This window comes from Colossoma macropomum, unplaced genomic scaffold (assembly GCF_904425465.1).
Source record: "Colossoma macropomum unplaced genomic scaffold, Colossoma_macropomum, whole genome shotgun sequence".
Lineage (NCBI taxonomy): Eukaryota > Metazoa > Chordata > Actinopteri > Characiformes > Serrasalmidae > Colossoma > Colossoma macropomum.
In genome coordinates, this window is record NW_023494785.1 from 33258195 (window position 1) to 33273795 (window position 15601).

The 15601-nt window shown below is 38.5% G+C and overlaps 1 protein-coding gene across 1 annotated transcript; it reads left to right on the forward strand.

Annotated features, from left to right (window-relative positions):
- The first annotated feature begins 2458 nt into the window (after positions 1-2458).
- Positions 2459-12518, forward strand: dcakd (dephospho-CoA kinase domain containing). The gene is made up of 5 exons (XM_036591522.1): positions 2459-2701; positions 3608-3720; positions 5773-5976; positions 10480-10567; positions 10764-12518. The coding sequence occupies exons 2-5, from the start codon at positions 3609-3611 to the stop codon at positions 11047-11049; spliced, it is 690 nt and encodes a 229-aa protein (XP_036447415.1). The 5' UTR covers positions 2459-2701; position 3608; the 3' UTR covers positions 11050-12518.
- The last annotated feature ends 3083 nt before the right edge of the window (positions 12519-15601 follow it).

The window sequence follows — 15601 nt, forward strand, 5'->3', positions numbered from 1 at the left end:
CGCTCGAGGCAGTTGATGTTTTTTGTTTTCATTTACACGAGCTGTCTCAGTAACAAAGAAGCCAACACTCGAAAGCATTCTGTGTTGATCATTTCATTATAAAAGGCCATGAAATTGGTTGCACATAAAAGATCAATTTGATTGTGAACCTTCTTCCAAATGAAAATAAACTTGTTTACATATTGATTATACACTTTGTTTGACGTGGTATTTTCTTGTTCAAGTGCACTGAAAAGTGTGTGCTGCTTATGTCAAAGCAAATTAAGGGACTGCTTTGAAATATTAAAGGGCCCATATCCTAAATTTTTACCTGTTTTTTATTTTCCCTCCTTCTTATCCCTTCTTAACATTATGTGTTAAGAAGAGATAAGTTATGTGTGGTTCACATTCATAATTCATTTTTACATGACCGTTCTCCAAACTTTCTCTATCCCTTAAAATGAAACAGGCTGTTTTTGGTACTGTGCCTTTAAGATTGCTAGAAGATGAGCTCTGTTCTGATTGGCTGCCCTGTACTGGGCCACTTTCAGAAAAGCACTCAGAGCTGAAACACTCCTTAGAACTTCAATATGAAACAGGCAGAGCTAAAGGCTGTAGGCTGAATAGGTAGACAGGGACGTGTGTTGGTTTTTGTGACATCACACAAACAATGGATTTAAAAAGGGCTGTTTTTGCAACCTTATTTCCTTATGTGGACTGTATGGACTGGGGAGAGAATGGTATGTTTTGGAACCCAATAAATAATTAGTTATTCTGTGATATTGGCTCTTTAAATAAGCATGAGTTATTCAACAGTGATATGACAGGTACTTGAGAACTGCTGGAAATACTCAGTTAATCTTACCATCTTTAAATGAGCTGAAGATCTAGCTGAAACTCAGATGATGACATGTAACTTGGCATGATTTGGACTAAGATTGAGTTTAAAGTGCCTGAAGGCAAGTAATTTGCTAAAAGACAGTGATAAATCATTTTAATAGAATAGAAAGCCAGAATGCTGTAATGCTTCATTCACATCCATTGAGCAGTCATGTATCTCAGCAGAGGAGTGTAGAATTACCATAAAACCATTCTTAGCTTCACCAACATGTAGTGAAGTACTGATTGAAAATACACAGAAAAGTGTGAATCCAGCAGAACTGTAGATGGAACTAGAGGTGGGCCTTGTTATCGTCAGGGGTTGGAATAAGCAGGTTTTACTCAGGAAATCCCACTTGGTTTTCTTTCTTAGCTTAATATTCACAGGTGCATTCAAAATGGAGCTTCATATTCAGCTTCTGAAACCACATTACCCTTCTGTTCTATTCTTCCACCTTTTATCTTTCTGTCCTTCTGTCCTTGCTCTCCTCTCTCTGTTCTCCTCACACCTCTCCTCCTCCTTCTTCTTCTTTTTTTGTTAAAGCTGAAAGAACTAAAACATGAATTATTCATGTTGGCAACAGTAGTACTTTTGATTGTGGCAGGTAAATATGTCTCTTATCCTGTCCAGGCAAAACAGCAACTCGAATCTTAAATTGTTTTAAATTCATTTTTCATAAACAGACTATATAGCTCCTAAAGCATAAAGTTTAAAACATTAGAACAAATAACATTGAGTTTTTTTTAAGATGTTTGGTCTAAAGGAACAGAACCACAAAGTCACATCCTAAAAGTTAATGCCACTTCCACCGAAACTCCCATTAACAACCTAACACACAGGAATCTGAACAAGCCTTTAACTAAGACAGACTACAGAACACTATGGATATCATCAGTAATTAAAGGGTTCATATCCTGCATGTTTCTAGTACTTTCTTGTATTTTTCTCCCTGAGGTTCACTTATGACTTTTGTGTGTGTTGGAAAAGCAGTCCAGGCTAAAACGCTCCTTCTAACTTCAGTGTAAATGGGCAGAATTAAACTTCTGTAGGCTGAACAGGTTTATATGTAAGCGTGATCTTTTTTGTGACATCACAGAAACAGTGAATTCAAAACAAGGCTGTTTTTGTAACTTAATTTGCATTTATGGACTGTATAGACTGAGAAGTGAATGATGTTTTGAAGCAGTTTTCCACAATATGAGCTCTTTAAAGAAACTGCATGGTTCATTACAAAGACAGCATAATCAATCCTGTTTTAATGAATTGCAGTACCCTCTTTAAAAATATGGTTCTTTAGTCAAAAGAATGTTCTATATTTTGTCTTTTCCAACTTATGACACATCAGCGAAACGAAAAACATTATCTATACTGGAAATTGTAAAAAAGTCTTCTAGTGATATGTTTTTGCCATAACGCCAACCCTGCCTAGATGTAACAGAGTAAAAGAGTAGTTATGAACGTCTGTCATTCACAGAGGGAGACTTTGTTAACAGTGCTGGTCACAAAATCACAGAAACCCGTTTCTTTTTTCATTTTTCTTCTGTCAGATGTTGTCATGACTCTCCAATCCGCCGTGAGGCAGCAACGTGTCAGCAGTAATCCCTTAACTGCTGGCTCAAACAGGCTTCTGTGTTGTAGTTCCTTGTCAGCCTCATTTGTAGGCTTATAAACACCTTTATATTTAAATATGTGAAACAATGTGCTGAAACTATTACAGGAATTCCTTTTGTTCACCCGTGTGACTTCATGGTGGCCGCTGTCTGCAGTCCGTGAGACACACTCGGGCTACGGGAGGGAGAAGGTCGTCCCCGTTTTAAAGCAGGTCAACAGCAACGTCGTTTAGTAAGTTGGCTAAGGCTAAAACGAGCTGTCATATGTTTGAAGACATTTCGAAGCTCCTCACCGAACGAAACATACATTTTCTGCCTTCGTGTGGCCTAAACAGTAGCTTAAAGTGCAGTTTCGCGCGCTGCCTGCCTAGCTCGACTACACACAAAGTAACGTTAACGTTAAGTTAGTCAGGTGAAGAGCAAGTCTGTCGTAAAACAAGATTTTAGCAACATTTTTGCTCACTTTTGATACTTATTCGTGTTTATCTTAATTGTCTACTCCTGTCTCGTGTAGCTAGCTACTGTGTGTAGTTAAGACTCAAAATATAGGTATAAAATGTAAAAATATAGCTTATTTGAGTCCACCACGATTTAATGTGGCATGTAGTTTGCCTAGCAGCCGCCAGAGGGCGTCAGTCATCTGTGTTTTGTAGAGGCTGTTGGAGATGGACTTGACTTGGTCAATGCAATGGTTCTCAGTCCTGGTTCTGGAGTACATAGTCTGCACATTTTTGAGCTGTGGCCACCAGCCTTGGTCCTGGAGATCTTTCTTCCTGCTGAGTCCAGTTCTAACCACAATGTGACACACGTGTTCCAGCTAATTAAATTCTCCAGAAATCCCTGATTGGCTTGATCAGATGCACTAGTGGTAGGTAAAGGGGCTGTGTTAAATGCAGCTTTGAACTAAACTCTTTAGGAAAGTAGATTTCCAGGAGGAGTGCTGGCCGCTGCTTTAGAGTTTCCCCTCATCCCAACACACCTGCTGCAGCTAATGAATGATTTAACAAGCCATTCCTGAGGTGAACTAGATGTGTTAAAGCAGGAAAACACTACAATAGTCAGAGAAGTGGTACTCCAGGGCCAGAATTCAGAACCACTGGACTAGTTCCATGTATGTATGTTTTTGCCTTTCTTTCAGCATGTTTCTGGTGGGGCTCACGGGAGGGATAGCCTCAGGGAAGAGCACTGTCTCCTCTCAGCTGAGAGAACTCGGGTGCCCTGTCATCGACGCTGATGTGGTGGCCAGGAAAGGTAAAAGAGCCTTCATGTCAGAACCATTACATGTAATGTGTGTTGAGACTTGACCTATTATTTTTTTAAGGAGATGATAAGAATAATCTGTTCTTATTTCAGTAATCAAAGTTAAATGCCTGAGTGTGCTTTGCCATAGCACAAGTTTTATTTGGCAATGATTTGATATCGGCAGTATTTCTAGCATTACAACAATACAGCAGTGTGTGATTCCTCTCATTAATCACAGCTGATCACACCTATCTGAGCTTACTGGACATCCCATTCTAAAACCATGGTCATTAATATGGAGTTGCCCCCCAGCCCTAGACCATTATCACTCCTCTAGCAAACGTTACTTTTGGCAATCGGTACTCCAGTAGGTAGCATTCTCCTGGCATCAGTCAAACACAGATTTGCCTATCAGGCTGCCAGATGGTGAAGCTTGTTTCATTACTCTAGAGAACATGTTTCCAGCGGCGGCTTACCTTAAACCACTCCAGTCGACACTTGGCATTGCGCATAGTGATGTTAGGTTTATGTGTTAGGCTTCTGCTCAGCCACGGAAACCCATTTTATGAAGCTCCTAATGCACAGATCCTGTGCTGATGATTCTTTAGAGGCAGTTTAGATCTCTGTAGTGAGCACTCGGCAGCCTGTGAGGTTATTTATTATTGTTTGTCTGATGTTTTTGGGTGGATCCGGCTGACTGTACAACAAATTGGGATAATAACAATATCATTGATCCTTAGTACACCTGTTAGCAAAGGGTGTGGCTGAAACACTTGAGCTTAATAATTAGAAGTGTTCACATACTTTATATATGATCAATGGATACATAGATTTCTGTTTCAGTTTACAACCAAGTCCATCAAAATCAGATTGACAGTAGAGATGGCACTGATCCAGTATCAGAAGAAAGTCCTGGACAGGCTATCAGAGGGGGAAAAAATCAGATCTTGTGACAAATCTAGCCTGAAACAGCGCAAAGTCACATTGCGTCATGTGATGTTGGCTGTGTTTTTCTTCTTGTGAGGTAGTGGTGTTGGAGTAGTTTGAGCATGACTGTGAATATGCCTACTTTGAAATGCTCATCTTAAAACTAGCTAAAACACTTCTAATAGGCTGCTGATACTGACAGACCAGTCTGAGAACTGTCTGGGCGTGGTCCTAAAAATCTGTTGAGCATGTTTGATTGACAGCCTTCAGTCCAACACTCCTAATGTACTATGACTGTGAAGCAGAACTAAACACAATTGTATGGGCAAAGCTGGAGAGCAGGGAGAAATGAGTGAAACAGGCTCTGCATATGTAGGTGGGGTTGTAGGCTGTGTCTGTGGCTTAGTAAAACATTACCAAGCTTTTATATGGTGGAGAAAGGGAGAATTTTGGCCCAGTACATACAGTACAATACTGGGCATATTTCAACACAAAAAAAGTACTCATAGGGCCTGGTACATGTATATTGTGTGCCCATATGAACAAGATAAGCCTTGTTTGAAAGAAAACACAGATTTACACTATATGACCAAAAGTATGTGAACTTCCTTCCAGCCACACCCTTTTCTAACAGGTGTACAAAATCAAACACATAGCCATGCAGTCTCTGTAGACTAACACTGACAGCAATGGATCATACTGAACTTCAGAGTGCGTTGCATACTGTGAGTGTCATGAAAGGGATCTGATGTGTTTGGGTGTGAACAAGAACTGGTCTGAGATCTCATCACTGCAAAAAAGGATCAGAAAGAAAACCGAATCCGCTCTAGTTTGCTTACATTGTGAACACAAAAAGCACTGCGGTCATTTGCACCCTTTCAGGTTTACTTTAACAGTTTGGTCCTTTTAAAAAGAACTATATGTGAAAACACCCATAGTGTAGGTTTTGTAAGCGACTTGCTTCAATTAAAAACAGCTTGTGTTACAGCTTAGTAGTTTTAAATAAAAACTATTGGTATCAACTTAAGGTGTTAATGTTCTTGTATTATGGAGTGATAAATGTTGGTTTGAGTGATAAAATCATATCGTAGCCTTTAGAATCCATGAGTGTTTGTTTGGTTGTGTGTGAGACAGTTGTGGAGCCACACAGCCCTGCATACAGGCTGGTGGTGCAGCACTTTGGGCAGGAGGTGCTGCTGGAGAACGGGGAGATAGACAGACAGAAGCTGGGACATATCATCTTCTCTAGCCCAGAGAAACGCAGGCTGCTGAACTCCATCACACACCCGGAGATCCACAAAGCCATGCTGAAACAGATCCTGCTCTACTTCATCAGAGGTATGAACTCGCTCGCTTACACTTACTTTTCCACTGTGTCTCTCATTCACACAGAGGCAGATGCTCAAATCAGAAACAGCTGTGGTTGGGACATACACACAATCACTGTCTCACTCCTTTGCTGTTTTACTCGTGCTCATTTGAGAATAGAGCACATAGAAGAAATGCTCTTACCAACGTAGTTCCTCTTAGTCTGTCTGCTTTGAACACACACACAGACTTGGGCCTGATCAGCTGTGATGTGTCCCTTGTGAGCGTGTTGGCTCTTTTTTTCTTTTTCTTTTTAGCAACCGCTGAAACCAAGATAAGCAGTTAAACTGTGAAAATTCATCAGTATTCTGTAGGTGTAATGATGTTAATCACATACAGTGCGATCGAAATGCATCCAGTAAAACTTCTAATCAGCACCTGACTTGTTCAGTAGAAGATAAGGATTTTCTACTGGTTGTTTAACTCTCTCATTTGTGTAGCCTAGACAACAGAATGTGAGGGTCAGATCGCATCGCTGTTTGTTGTGAGAGTAGTGTTGTGTGGTGCTTTTTGCTTAGAACTATGATCATGATTCTCGCAATTCGTCAACATAGCAATTTGCAAAGAACAATGTGCAGTACAAATTTTTACATAGTAAAACTTTTAGAAACATATATAAAAACAGCTTATAGACAAACAGCTATTTCAGTACTAAGTACTGCAGAATGGAAACTAGAGTAATATGGATGATATCTGTTTTTACACTAATCAAAGTCTATTCACTATGTAATAATGGTATTAGTGTGTACACTATAACCAAAATACCCTTATTCTTGATGCATATGTGTACTTTTTTTGTGTGTTTTTTTTTGTTTTTTTTTTTGTTTTTTTAAAGCAGCATAACTTTTTGGTAATTTGGTCACACATGGGAATAGACAGCCACCTCAGTTGGAGTGAATAAAGGCTGGTCGTCAAGTAATTTCACCCCAGTTTCCTAAATTTGATGTCCACATGAGCTGTTTTTGCTTTGGACAAGAAGACTTTTAAAAGTATTAGTATTAGTACTGGTTTTAGGATGTTAGTCTTGATATTGAAAATGAATTAAAAGAAAATTATTGTTTTTACTGCTGAATCCCTGCTGAACTGGTAAACACCATCATTGGTAAAACAACCAAAATATATATATGTAAAAAAAACATACCTAACCTTTACATTAAATTAACATGTATTTTTAAATAATCTTTAAGATAATAATAGAATCTAATAAACAGGACCCAACAAAGCCACTAAGAATGCTGGATAGCTCCTGTCCCATGTGCTACAGTATTTGTCTTTCACGACTACTGTTTAAGAACTGAGCTGATAATCATAGTTGACAGTTAACAAAAATCTAATCAGTTGGTCAATGTCTGTTTTCCTGCCAGCACTAACTAAAACTGTTGGAGTTTGTTTAATTTTTGACTATATAAAATTATATGCTGCTGATATTGGAATTTTTCGTTGAAATTGGTGTTACTATTGTTGGCACTGTTCATATTAGACAAGCTCTAAAACAGACACAAGAGTGACACTCATACAGAGTCATGTAGAGACAGACTCTGTTGTCTACCAGAAAACATATAAAAGGAAAATTAACATTAAATAAGTGAAGGGTTAGGAAACACATGTAAAGATGTCACTGTTCTGGAGCCAGTGTGGATGTTTGATCAGCCATGTTTGTGAAAGGCTTTGCCGCTACTTTCCATTTTGTTTATTGCTTTCATGTCGACTGTTTTAATGGCACACAAAAACTAAATGACAAATAAGAAGACTTAAAGTTGTCACTTGAAAGAAGGGATTGCTGAGGAACTTTGGGAGTCATGTGAGTGCAGAGTAATTTTTTTTGCCACTAAAAGAACTGAATCTCTTTTATTGAGTTTCATTGAGTTTGTTTTTTATCTCTAAAAGCTCTAATATAATATACTGTGATTCATTCAAGCTGCCGTTTAATTTTGTCTGCTGATATCATTATATTTTGTGTAGTCTGAGGGCTAAACCAATAGGTATTGCTATAGTTGATTGCCTTCATGTAAATGTACAGAACTTTACATAAATGTAAAGCAGAGTGAAGGAGTAAAAAAAAAAAAAATGTTAAGAATTCTCTGAAATGGACACTATTTTATCATTCTTAATCATTTCATACCATCATTAGGGGTGACTTAATCTTGCACAATCATACACTATTGTCTCATGTGACGAGCCTTCTGGCATCTGGGACTGTGTGTGTTCCGCATGGTCCAATCACATAGCTTTTAGCTTTGTCTAAAAACATCTCTATATGAATGTCACAATCAATTTAGCCTGGATAACCAAAGGGAAAATAGTACAGCAGGTCTTTTTCTAGCTCTGTCATAAGCAATGATTTACAGCTCCCTTAAAGTAGCCGGATGGCTAACCTTTGGAAACTCTTCCCCCACCCTACGCTCTCCAACGCACCTCCTCTGAGCGAAAAACCGCTGAGCAAATCACTAGCAAACCGCTGACTTTGCCCCGGGTGCTCCAATCACAGCACTCAAAACACTGCCTGTATTTACACAGCCGGTCAAAAGTCTGGAGACACCTGGATTGTCAATGTTTTTAATAAAAGCACCTGTCTTCTTGTTCTTTTTGCAGTAACATATTAAATACAAAACTTTTTCTTTGCAAAAACTGCAGAACTAGAAGACCACCCATTTTTTTTTATCCTCTTGTTGTAATTACCCTTGTTACTGGGCAGTGTATGTTAAATGGCACTACAGTGTATTTTTGATTGATTTCAATTAGGACTGTCACTACTGATTATATTGATAGATCATTTAATTATTAATTACTTTGATGGACTGAAAAAGAACAAAGCATGCACCTTTTTATTTGGGGGAAAAAAACTAGAAAGCATGTATAATTACACCCGAAATACCTGTTTCTTACTGTAACAAATGACCAGTATGATGAAATATGCATTATCATGCAAATAGTAATCCATGATTTATTTATTTTTTATTCATGTAATCAGATTTGAATAATCATGATGCAGTTATATGCAAATGTTTGAACACCCCGGTCAAATGACATGTTTTGTTGTTGTAGTAAAAGTTAGTTAACACACTTTTTTGACTTGAAATATTAATGTGATTAGAAAATTAACAAAACATGTCATTTGACCAGGGGCTCCTAAACTCTTTAATATGACTGTAGTTCTACTTTCAGTCAGTCCAGCATTCGTTGAAGTTTTAGTTTAGCAGAAAGTGGGTAAATAGGCCAAAACACATTTCTTAAACATCTGCTTTAGCTGTTCAGCTCAGTTCCATTAACTCATGTTTTGCAGTTTTTTACTCAGATGTTATACAGTTTAATGATAGGATAAATGAGCTACCTTGGTGCAGAAGTGTTGTAAATGAGCGGTCATGCATTGAAAGTTAAGAATGTCTTCCTATGTGTTTCTCTCTTCAATTTTAATGAATAACTTATGTTATTTTTGTATTCAAGGTTTTACAGTTTTTATAGCCACGTAGTTCAGGTCTTCTTGTCTAATCATTAAAGTATGTCTTGGGAGATTTAATATGTGCATTCAAAAACACCCAAAAGACACGGTCCTATTGTTGCTAAGAAAGGATTATTCAGTGTTTCGCACATACCTTATATTTGAACAGTTTAGAGAACGTTGAGTATTTTTATGAATCTGTTTAGAAAACACAAGGTGCTTTGAATTTGAACGGTGCGTGAATATAGCTCAATTTAGGGGAGGGGGAAGAAGAGGGAGAGTGCAGGAGAGTAAGCAGTAAGAGCATAAAGTCAGCTAGCGTCTGTATGTAAATAGTAAAGTTGTCCTGGCTGGACTGCTTTCTCTTAGTTCAAAAGAATGCCTTGATTCAGTTACTCTACAGACTCATCTAATATTAACAGATGAGCATTGTGAAGGAGGAGGTAGCTCAGTTACCCTGATGTGTACAAATTCAAGATGTCATAGAAGCACTTTGAGGTCATTGAGCTAGTTTACATTCACAAACTGATAGCGACCAGTCAGGTAAGATCTGAATCAGGAATGAACCATTCCTGTTACTTCTACCAGGTTTTCTAGCCTATCTAGTAAGATTTGATACAATAGACCACTCTAAGATCAAGCGGAACCAGCAAAGATACATTTCTACGGTCAGCGAATAAGAGATTGTTTATAGTTTTCACCAGTGCTGCCTCTGTACTACGATGAAGCCGAAATCCAGACTGAATTTTTTTGATGATTTTTACTGATGCGGGAGCATGCTGCGCATAGAGATGACTGACATGGTGGATTTGGGTGGGACAAAATCTTTGAAAAACGGTAGTAAAAATGATATCACCCCACCTTTTAATGTAAAATCAATGCTGTCTAAATAATGTTTTGGTAGGCTATTGCATTGTAATACAAAAGCTGATATGTTGTTCAAACATTAGAGTTGTATACTTCTGTCTGTGATGACTTATCTGGCTTCTTGTTTGTGTGGGTGCACGTGCCTGTGCGTTTTTTGTTTCTAAAAGGTTATCGGTATGTGGTTCTGGACGTGCCTCTGCTGTTTGAGACGCGCCGTCTTACTCGCTTCTTAAATCACACAGTGGTTGTCTACTGGTAAGTACTTTTCTTTCTGCACCGCCTCTCACAGTGCAGTCATTATTACTGGCATCTTGAACATACCCTGTGCATGAAGCTGTTCTCAGCATGTTAGTTTGTGTATTGCAGTCTCATAAATCTCTTTTTCTTTGCTTCTCTTTCTCTCTCTTTCTCTCTCCCTATCTCTCTCTCTCTCCCTCTCTCTCTGCCTCAGTGATCCCACCACGCAGCTGGCTCGGCTGATGCACAGGGACGGTTTGAGCCAGGAGGAGGCCGAGCAGCGCATTGCCGCGCAGATGCCCCTGAACGAGAAGCGTGGTTTGGCTAGCCACGTGATCGAAAACTCGGGCTCGCGCGAAGACACACACCGCCAGGTCCTCAAACTGCACACCAAGCTGGAGGACTCCATGGAATTCCTGTTCGTCAGGGCCATCGCGGTGGTAGCTGTTGCCGGCCTGGGAGGCCTCTTCCTGTACACGGTTAGACTCCTGGCGTCCTAGCCGCAAGGTGGAACTTTTAATGAGGTGCTTCTCCGGGACAGAACCAAGGCCTTCCACGCAGTAACAGTGAAGGAGGGTTGAATGTGGGTTGAAAATGTGATGTGAAAATGTGTTGTGTTTTTTTTTTTTAAAGTCTAAATCACTTTAACAAAAAACACTAACGCTATTTTTAATAGTTATCAGAAATTTGACAATCTAAACCTCACAACAAAACGACCTCCAACTTAACAGAATTAGAACTGCACACAGGCCAAGTTGTGAACAGAATTAAAAGTCCCATGTTCTACGATGATTTTGTGTCAGATTAGAGGTGAATGGTATAGTAAAAATGTCACAAAGAAATTTTCACAGTACACAATTTGCATTGTAATTAGAAAACTATGAATACAATAGTGCACTTAACTAAATACACTTAAACAGGATTAATTATATGAAACATGCAGTTGGTCAGTATTCTTTTAAGTACTAACGATACCCATAATGCACTCAGAAAAGCATGTGTAATTCATCACAATAACAATAGTAATTGCCATATCACCCATGTCAGATCTTGTTGAAGTGTACGCACTGCTTTGTCCATTGAATTATCATCTGACATTCTGCATTCATTCCTAGGTCAAGCATTCCTGTCAGCCATAGTAGTTAGCAAGCAGCTTCACTAACTCTTAAGCCATCCAGCTGTGTTGGCTTTTAGATAAGTCATGGTGACACATCCTTTACCTGTTCCCTAACAAGTAATTGGGAAATTTCTCTTCCTGGCTGGTGTATGAAGTATGCTTTGATGCGTCACTTATGTGTATGTTCTAACATATACTACTTCATTCTAACATGTGTGGCTTTTAAGCTGCTACACCAAGCTAGTTAGCAACATGTGCGAACAAGTAGAGATGGCATTTCCGATACTGATATCAGTGTTGGCGGATAACGATATAATATTTTTATCTTTAACTAATAAGCCTTAAAATTAGCTATTTTTAATCAAAGTTGTTCACTTAAAGCTATATTATATATGGTTTGGGGATTTGGAGACCTCTCTGTTGGAAATGTGTAATTGCACACAATGTGTGGAAGAACATTTTAGCTGCATTTCGAAGCCCAGGCTGCAGCCGAGGTAGAGTGCGTCCTCGGGAAAACTGTCCTATGAAGACTCCTCCTTAGTAGCCTATTGGTCACCCAAATAGAACAGTCCTAACAAGGCTGTGTGGTGCCGTCACCAGAAACTTGTGAGAGCCCATTGCATTGTATTTGTTGCTACAGTAACTAGTAAGCCAACAAGCTTATGTAGTTTGATAAACTGCATATATACAAATATGTCTGATTAAAATACGATATGTGGACGAACTTTTTAATTAGTCATTTTACACTTTATAATGCAATGAAGACTAATTCAGAGATGTGAATAACTTACATTTTAAAACAAGCTCTGCTCCAACGGCTTAGTTTTCTGCCATTTTTGTAGTGTTGTGTTTTCTTTTCCCCTTTGGCCTTGTTTTGTGCGCAGAGCACTGTGGGCAACTGAAGGCCTGGAACGTTACTTTATTTGCATCCTTGAAATCACTCAAAGCATTGGCTGCATTTTTAGCCTGTATATGAAGTATACTTTGGAACAACCTTCTTTGACGTAGCAGCCGAGAAATGCAGTCTTCCTAGGCTTTGGAACGTGGCTATTGAAATTTTGGTTGTGTTTCGGACCCCTTCCCCAAGCGGATGCATCTGATGATTGCGAGCCGTTGAAAAAGTATTTAAAGAAAACTTTAAAGTCAAAACTTAGTGTGTCATCAGTATAAATTGGTCTGGCTCAATGTTTATGAGCCTGTGTGTGTAACGACAAGATGTAAAGACGCATGATGTGGTTTGAAAAACTCCCATAATATGCAACCCAACAGCTCTGACTTTTAAAATATTATTTCAGACTTTTAATGAAGAAATCTTATATAGTGCAGCTTTAAGTTGAGCATCCAAAAGTAGATTTTGGCCGATATCAGCTTGATATCGATGCCATCTCTACTGGTATAACTATAACTTTTAAAATGCTGATATTCAGTTAATATTGCAGTCGAAAAACACGTTTTTTTAGTTATATGCACATTTATCATTTTGTGGAAAGGAAACTTAGAGATTACTACTTTGACTTTACAGGGTTCATGTGTAATGGTATACATGCAATTATACATGAAATGTACAATTGGTATTTGTTTATAGGCAAACAGCTTGTAACGTTTTGCATTCTACAGCCCGTTAGCTTTTAGCTAAAATGGTATCTTATTTTGCGTTAGGTTTTATTTCTTGCGGAAGTTACAACATCCTAGAACATTCTTGTATTAGGCTTGGCCTGCTGGAAGGGAGTAGAAGGGATATTTTCTTCATGGGCCAACTGGCCTTCCGACACATTCTGAGGTGTTCTTTGCTTTTCTCTTCTTATACTTGAGACTGATTACCATTGTAACAACAAACCCCACAGGTAAAACAACTTAAACACCAGTCTTTAGCACTGACTTCCACATGGCAACAGGTAGAGATTTTGGGGTATTTTTTTTGAGGTACAGCTGCTGAGCATGTCATTTAACACTAAGTAATTCTGCTACAGATTTTGTAGCTCTACTGTAAAATCTCTTTAGGGATTGTAATAATTAACTTCAACCTCAGGCTTGTAATGCCTGACAGTCTTTCCTTATATACAGTCTATTATCTGCTCTGTCAACACTTATATTTTAGTTTGTAGTGAAATTATTATAACAGAGAGTGATCTGAATGTATCTGTTGGAATTGATGCTGCTCTTTGCAAACAAAAGGAATGTAACTGGTCTAATCTGCAGATTAAACACGGTCAGATTCACTACATCATGTATTGTATTGGTGACTGTGCTCCAATCTGTGACTTTCTGTTACATCTATGCACTCTTACACTTAGTCATTTGGCAGATGTGCTCTCCATTGAGAGTCCAAGTGATGAAATGAGACTTTATTGAAAGAATTTAAAACACTCATTGTTTGCTTTTCTAGAAACCTTCTATATACTTCCACTCTGTGATCACTTTATGAGCTGTCGACCATCTCTTGGTGCACAATCTGTTGCCTTCTACCCCATTCGTCATTGGTCAGTTTCTGACCACAGGACTGCTGTTGTCGAGATATCATTTGGGTGGCGGGTCATTCTCAACACAGCAGTGAAACTGACAATGGTAGTGTTTGTAGTGTTGGTAGGTACTGTGGAGTTGCTGGGGTTTTTACATGTCAGTGTCTAAAAGGGTTTAGAACCTAAAGGGCAAGAGTCTTAAATTAACATGACATCCAAGTCTCATTTACATTCAACCAAGAACAATTCTATAGCAAGCAAGACTGAAAAGCACCACGCACATGTAATGCATTCATGCGAGAAGACAATGACTGAAAGCAATGCGCATCAGCAAATTTGGCATCTGCATTGCAAAGTTTAAAAAATTAGCTAACTGCTATTATGTGCACACAGTGCATGATGCACATAAATTAAGACATACTTCAATTAATATAGACAGTTAATTAGTTTTTTTTTTTTGCACTGTCCACAAGCTTGTGGTATACACATAAAAAGAATGCAGTGAAGGCTGAGGCAGATTATGCAAACGGACAAACATCAACAGAGATAAGAATCATGTTAACAAATTAGATACTTGGACATTTGGACATCCTATCATGTATTAAATATTAGAAGTTTAGATTATCACTATCTACATGTTACATTTATAAAATGTAATTATTTTACTTAATTACACTTACATTCGGTTTGCGTTCTGTATTGACAAGTTCAAGGCTGCACTGCAGTTGCACGCTTGCATACAATCATGGCAAAAATGTAACGCATGTTTTTCGTCCTACAAAACAAGGCTGCACAACAATAACTATCTAATTCAAATCATAATAAAACGTTTGCACTTTTAGTAATGAGCATAAATGTTGTTTTGATTGAAAGTTTTCAATCTGCGTTTCTTTTTACTTAATTTTTTGCCATTGTAGTAGTTCTTCCACCTATTGCATGGTGTTTCCAAGCTGGAAAGGTGAAGGATAGTTTCTTCCGAGACACGTAAACCCAGCCACCACATTTTTTTTTAAATTGACCCCAACACAACGTGATTGGACTGTTGAACTGATTTGGATGAGAATGCCAGTTTTGCTACGTCAGCTAACAGGCCCCCCACATTGGCCTCAAATCAAGAGTGGTTTGAGCTCACAATCTCCTGATGATGGAGCCAAAGCTTAAACAAAAAAGCTCAATGGTGGAAAATGTATTACAACCCCCTGTGTGAATAAATATAAATAAAACAGAATGCAATTATTTGCAAATCTCATAGACCCATATTTTACTCGCAGTAGAACATAGAAAACATATCAGATGCTGAGACATTTTACCATTTCATGAAAAACATTCTAATTTGGAATTTCATGGCAGCAATGCATCTCAAAAAATTTGGGACAGGGCTGTGTCTGCCATTGTGTAGCATCCCCTCCTCTTTTAACAACAGTCTGTAAACGTCTGGGAAGTAAGGAGACCAATTGCTGGAGTTTTGGGAGAGGA

Coding starts and splice junctions, on each gene's coding strand:
- dcakd (XM_036591522.1), top strand. CDS start 3,609: ATGTTTCTGGTGGGGCTCACGGGAGGGATAGCCTCAGGGAAGAGCACT. Junction 3,721..5,772: donor TGATGTGGTGGCCAGGAAAG/GTAAAAGAGCCT, acceptor TGTGTGAGACAG/TTGTGGAGCCACACAGCCCT. Junction 5,977..10,479: donor CCTGCTCTACTTCATCAGAG/GTATGAACTCGC, acceptor TGTTTCTAAAAG/GTTATCGGTATGTGGTTCTG.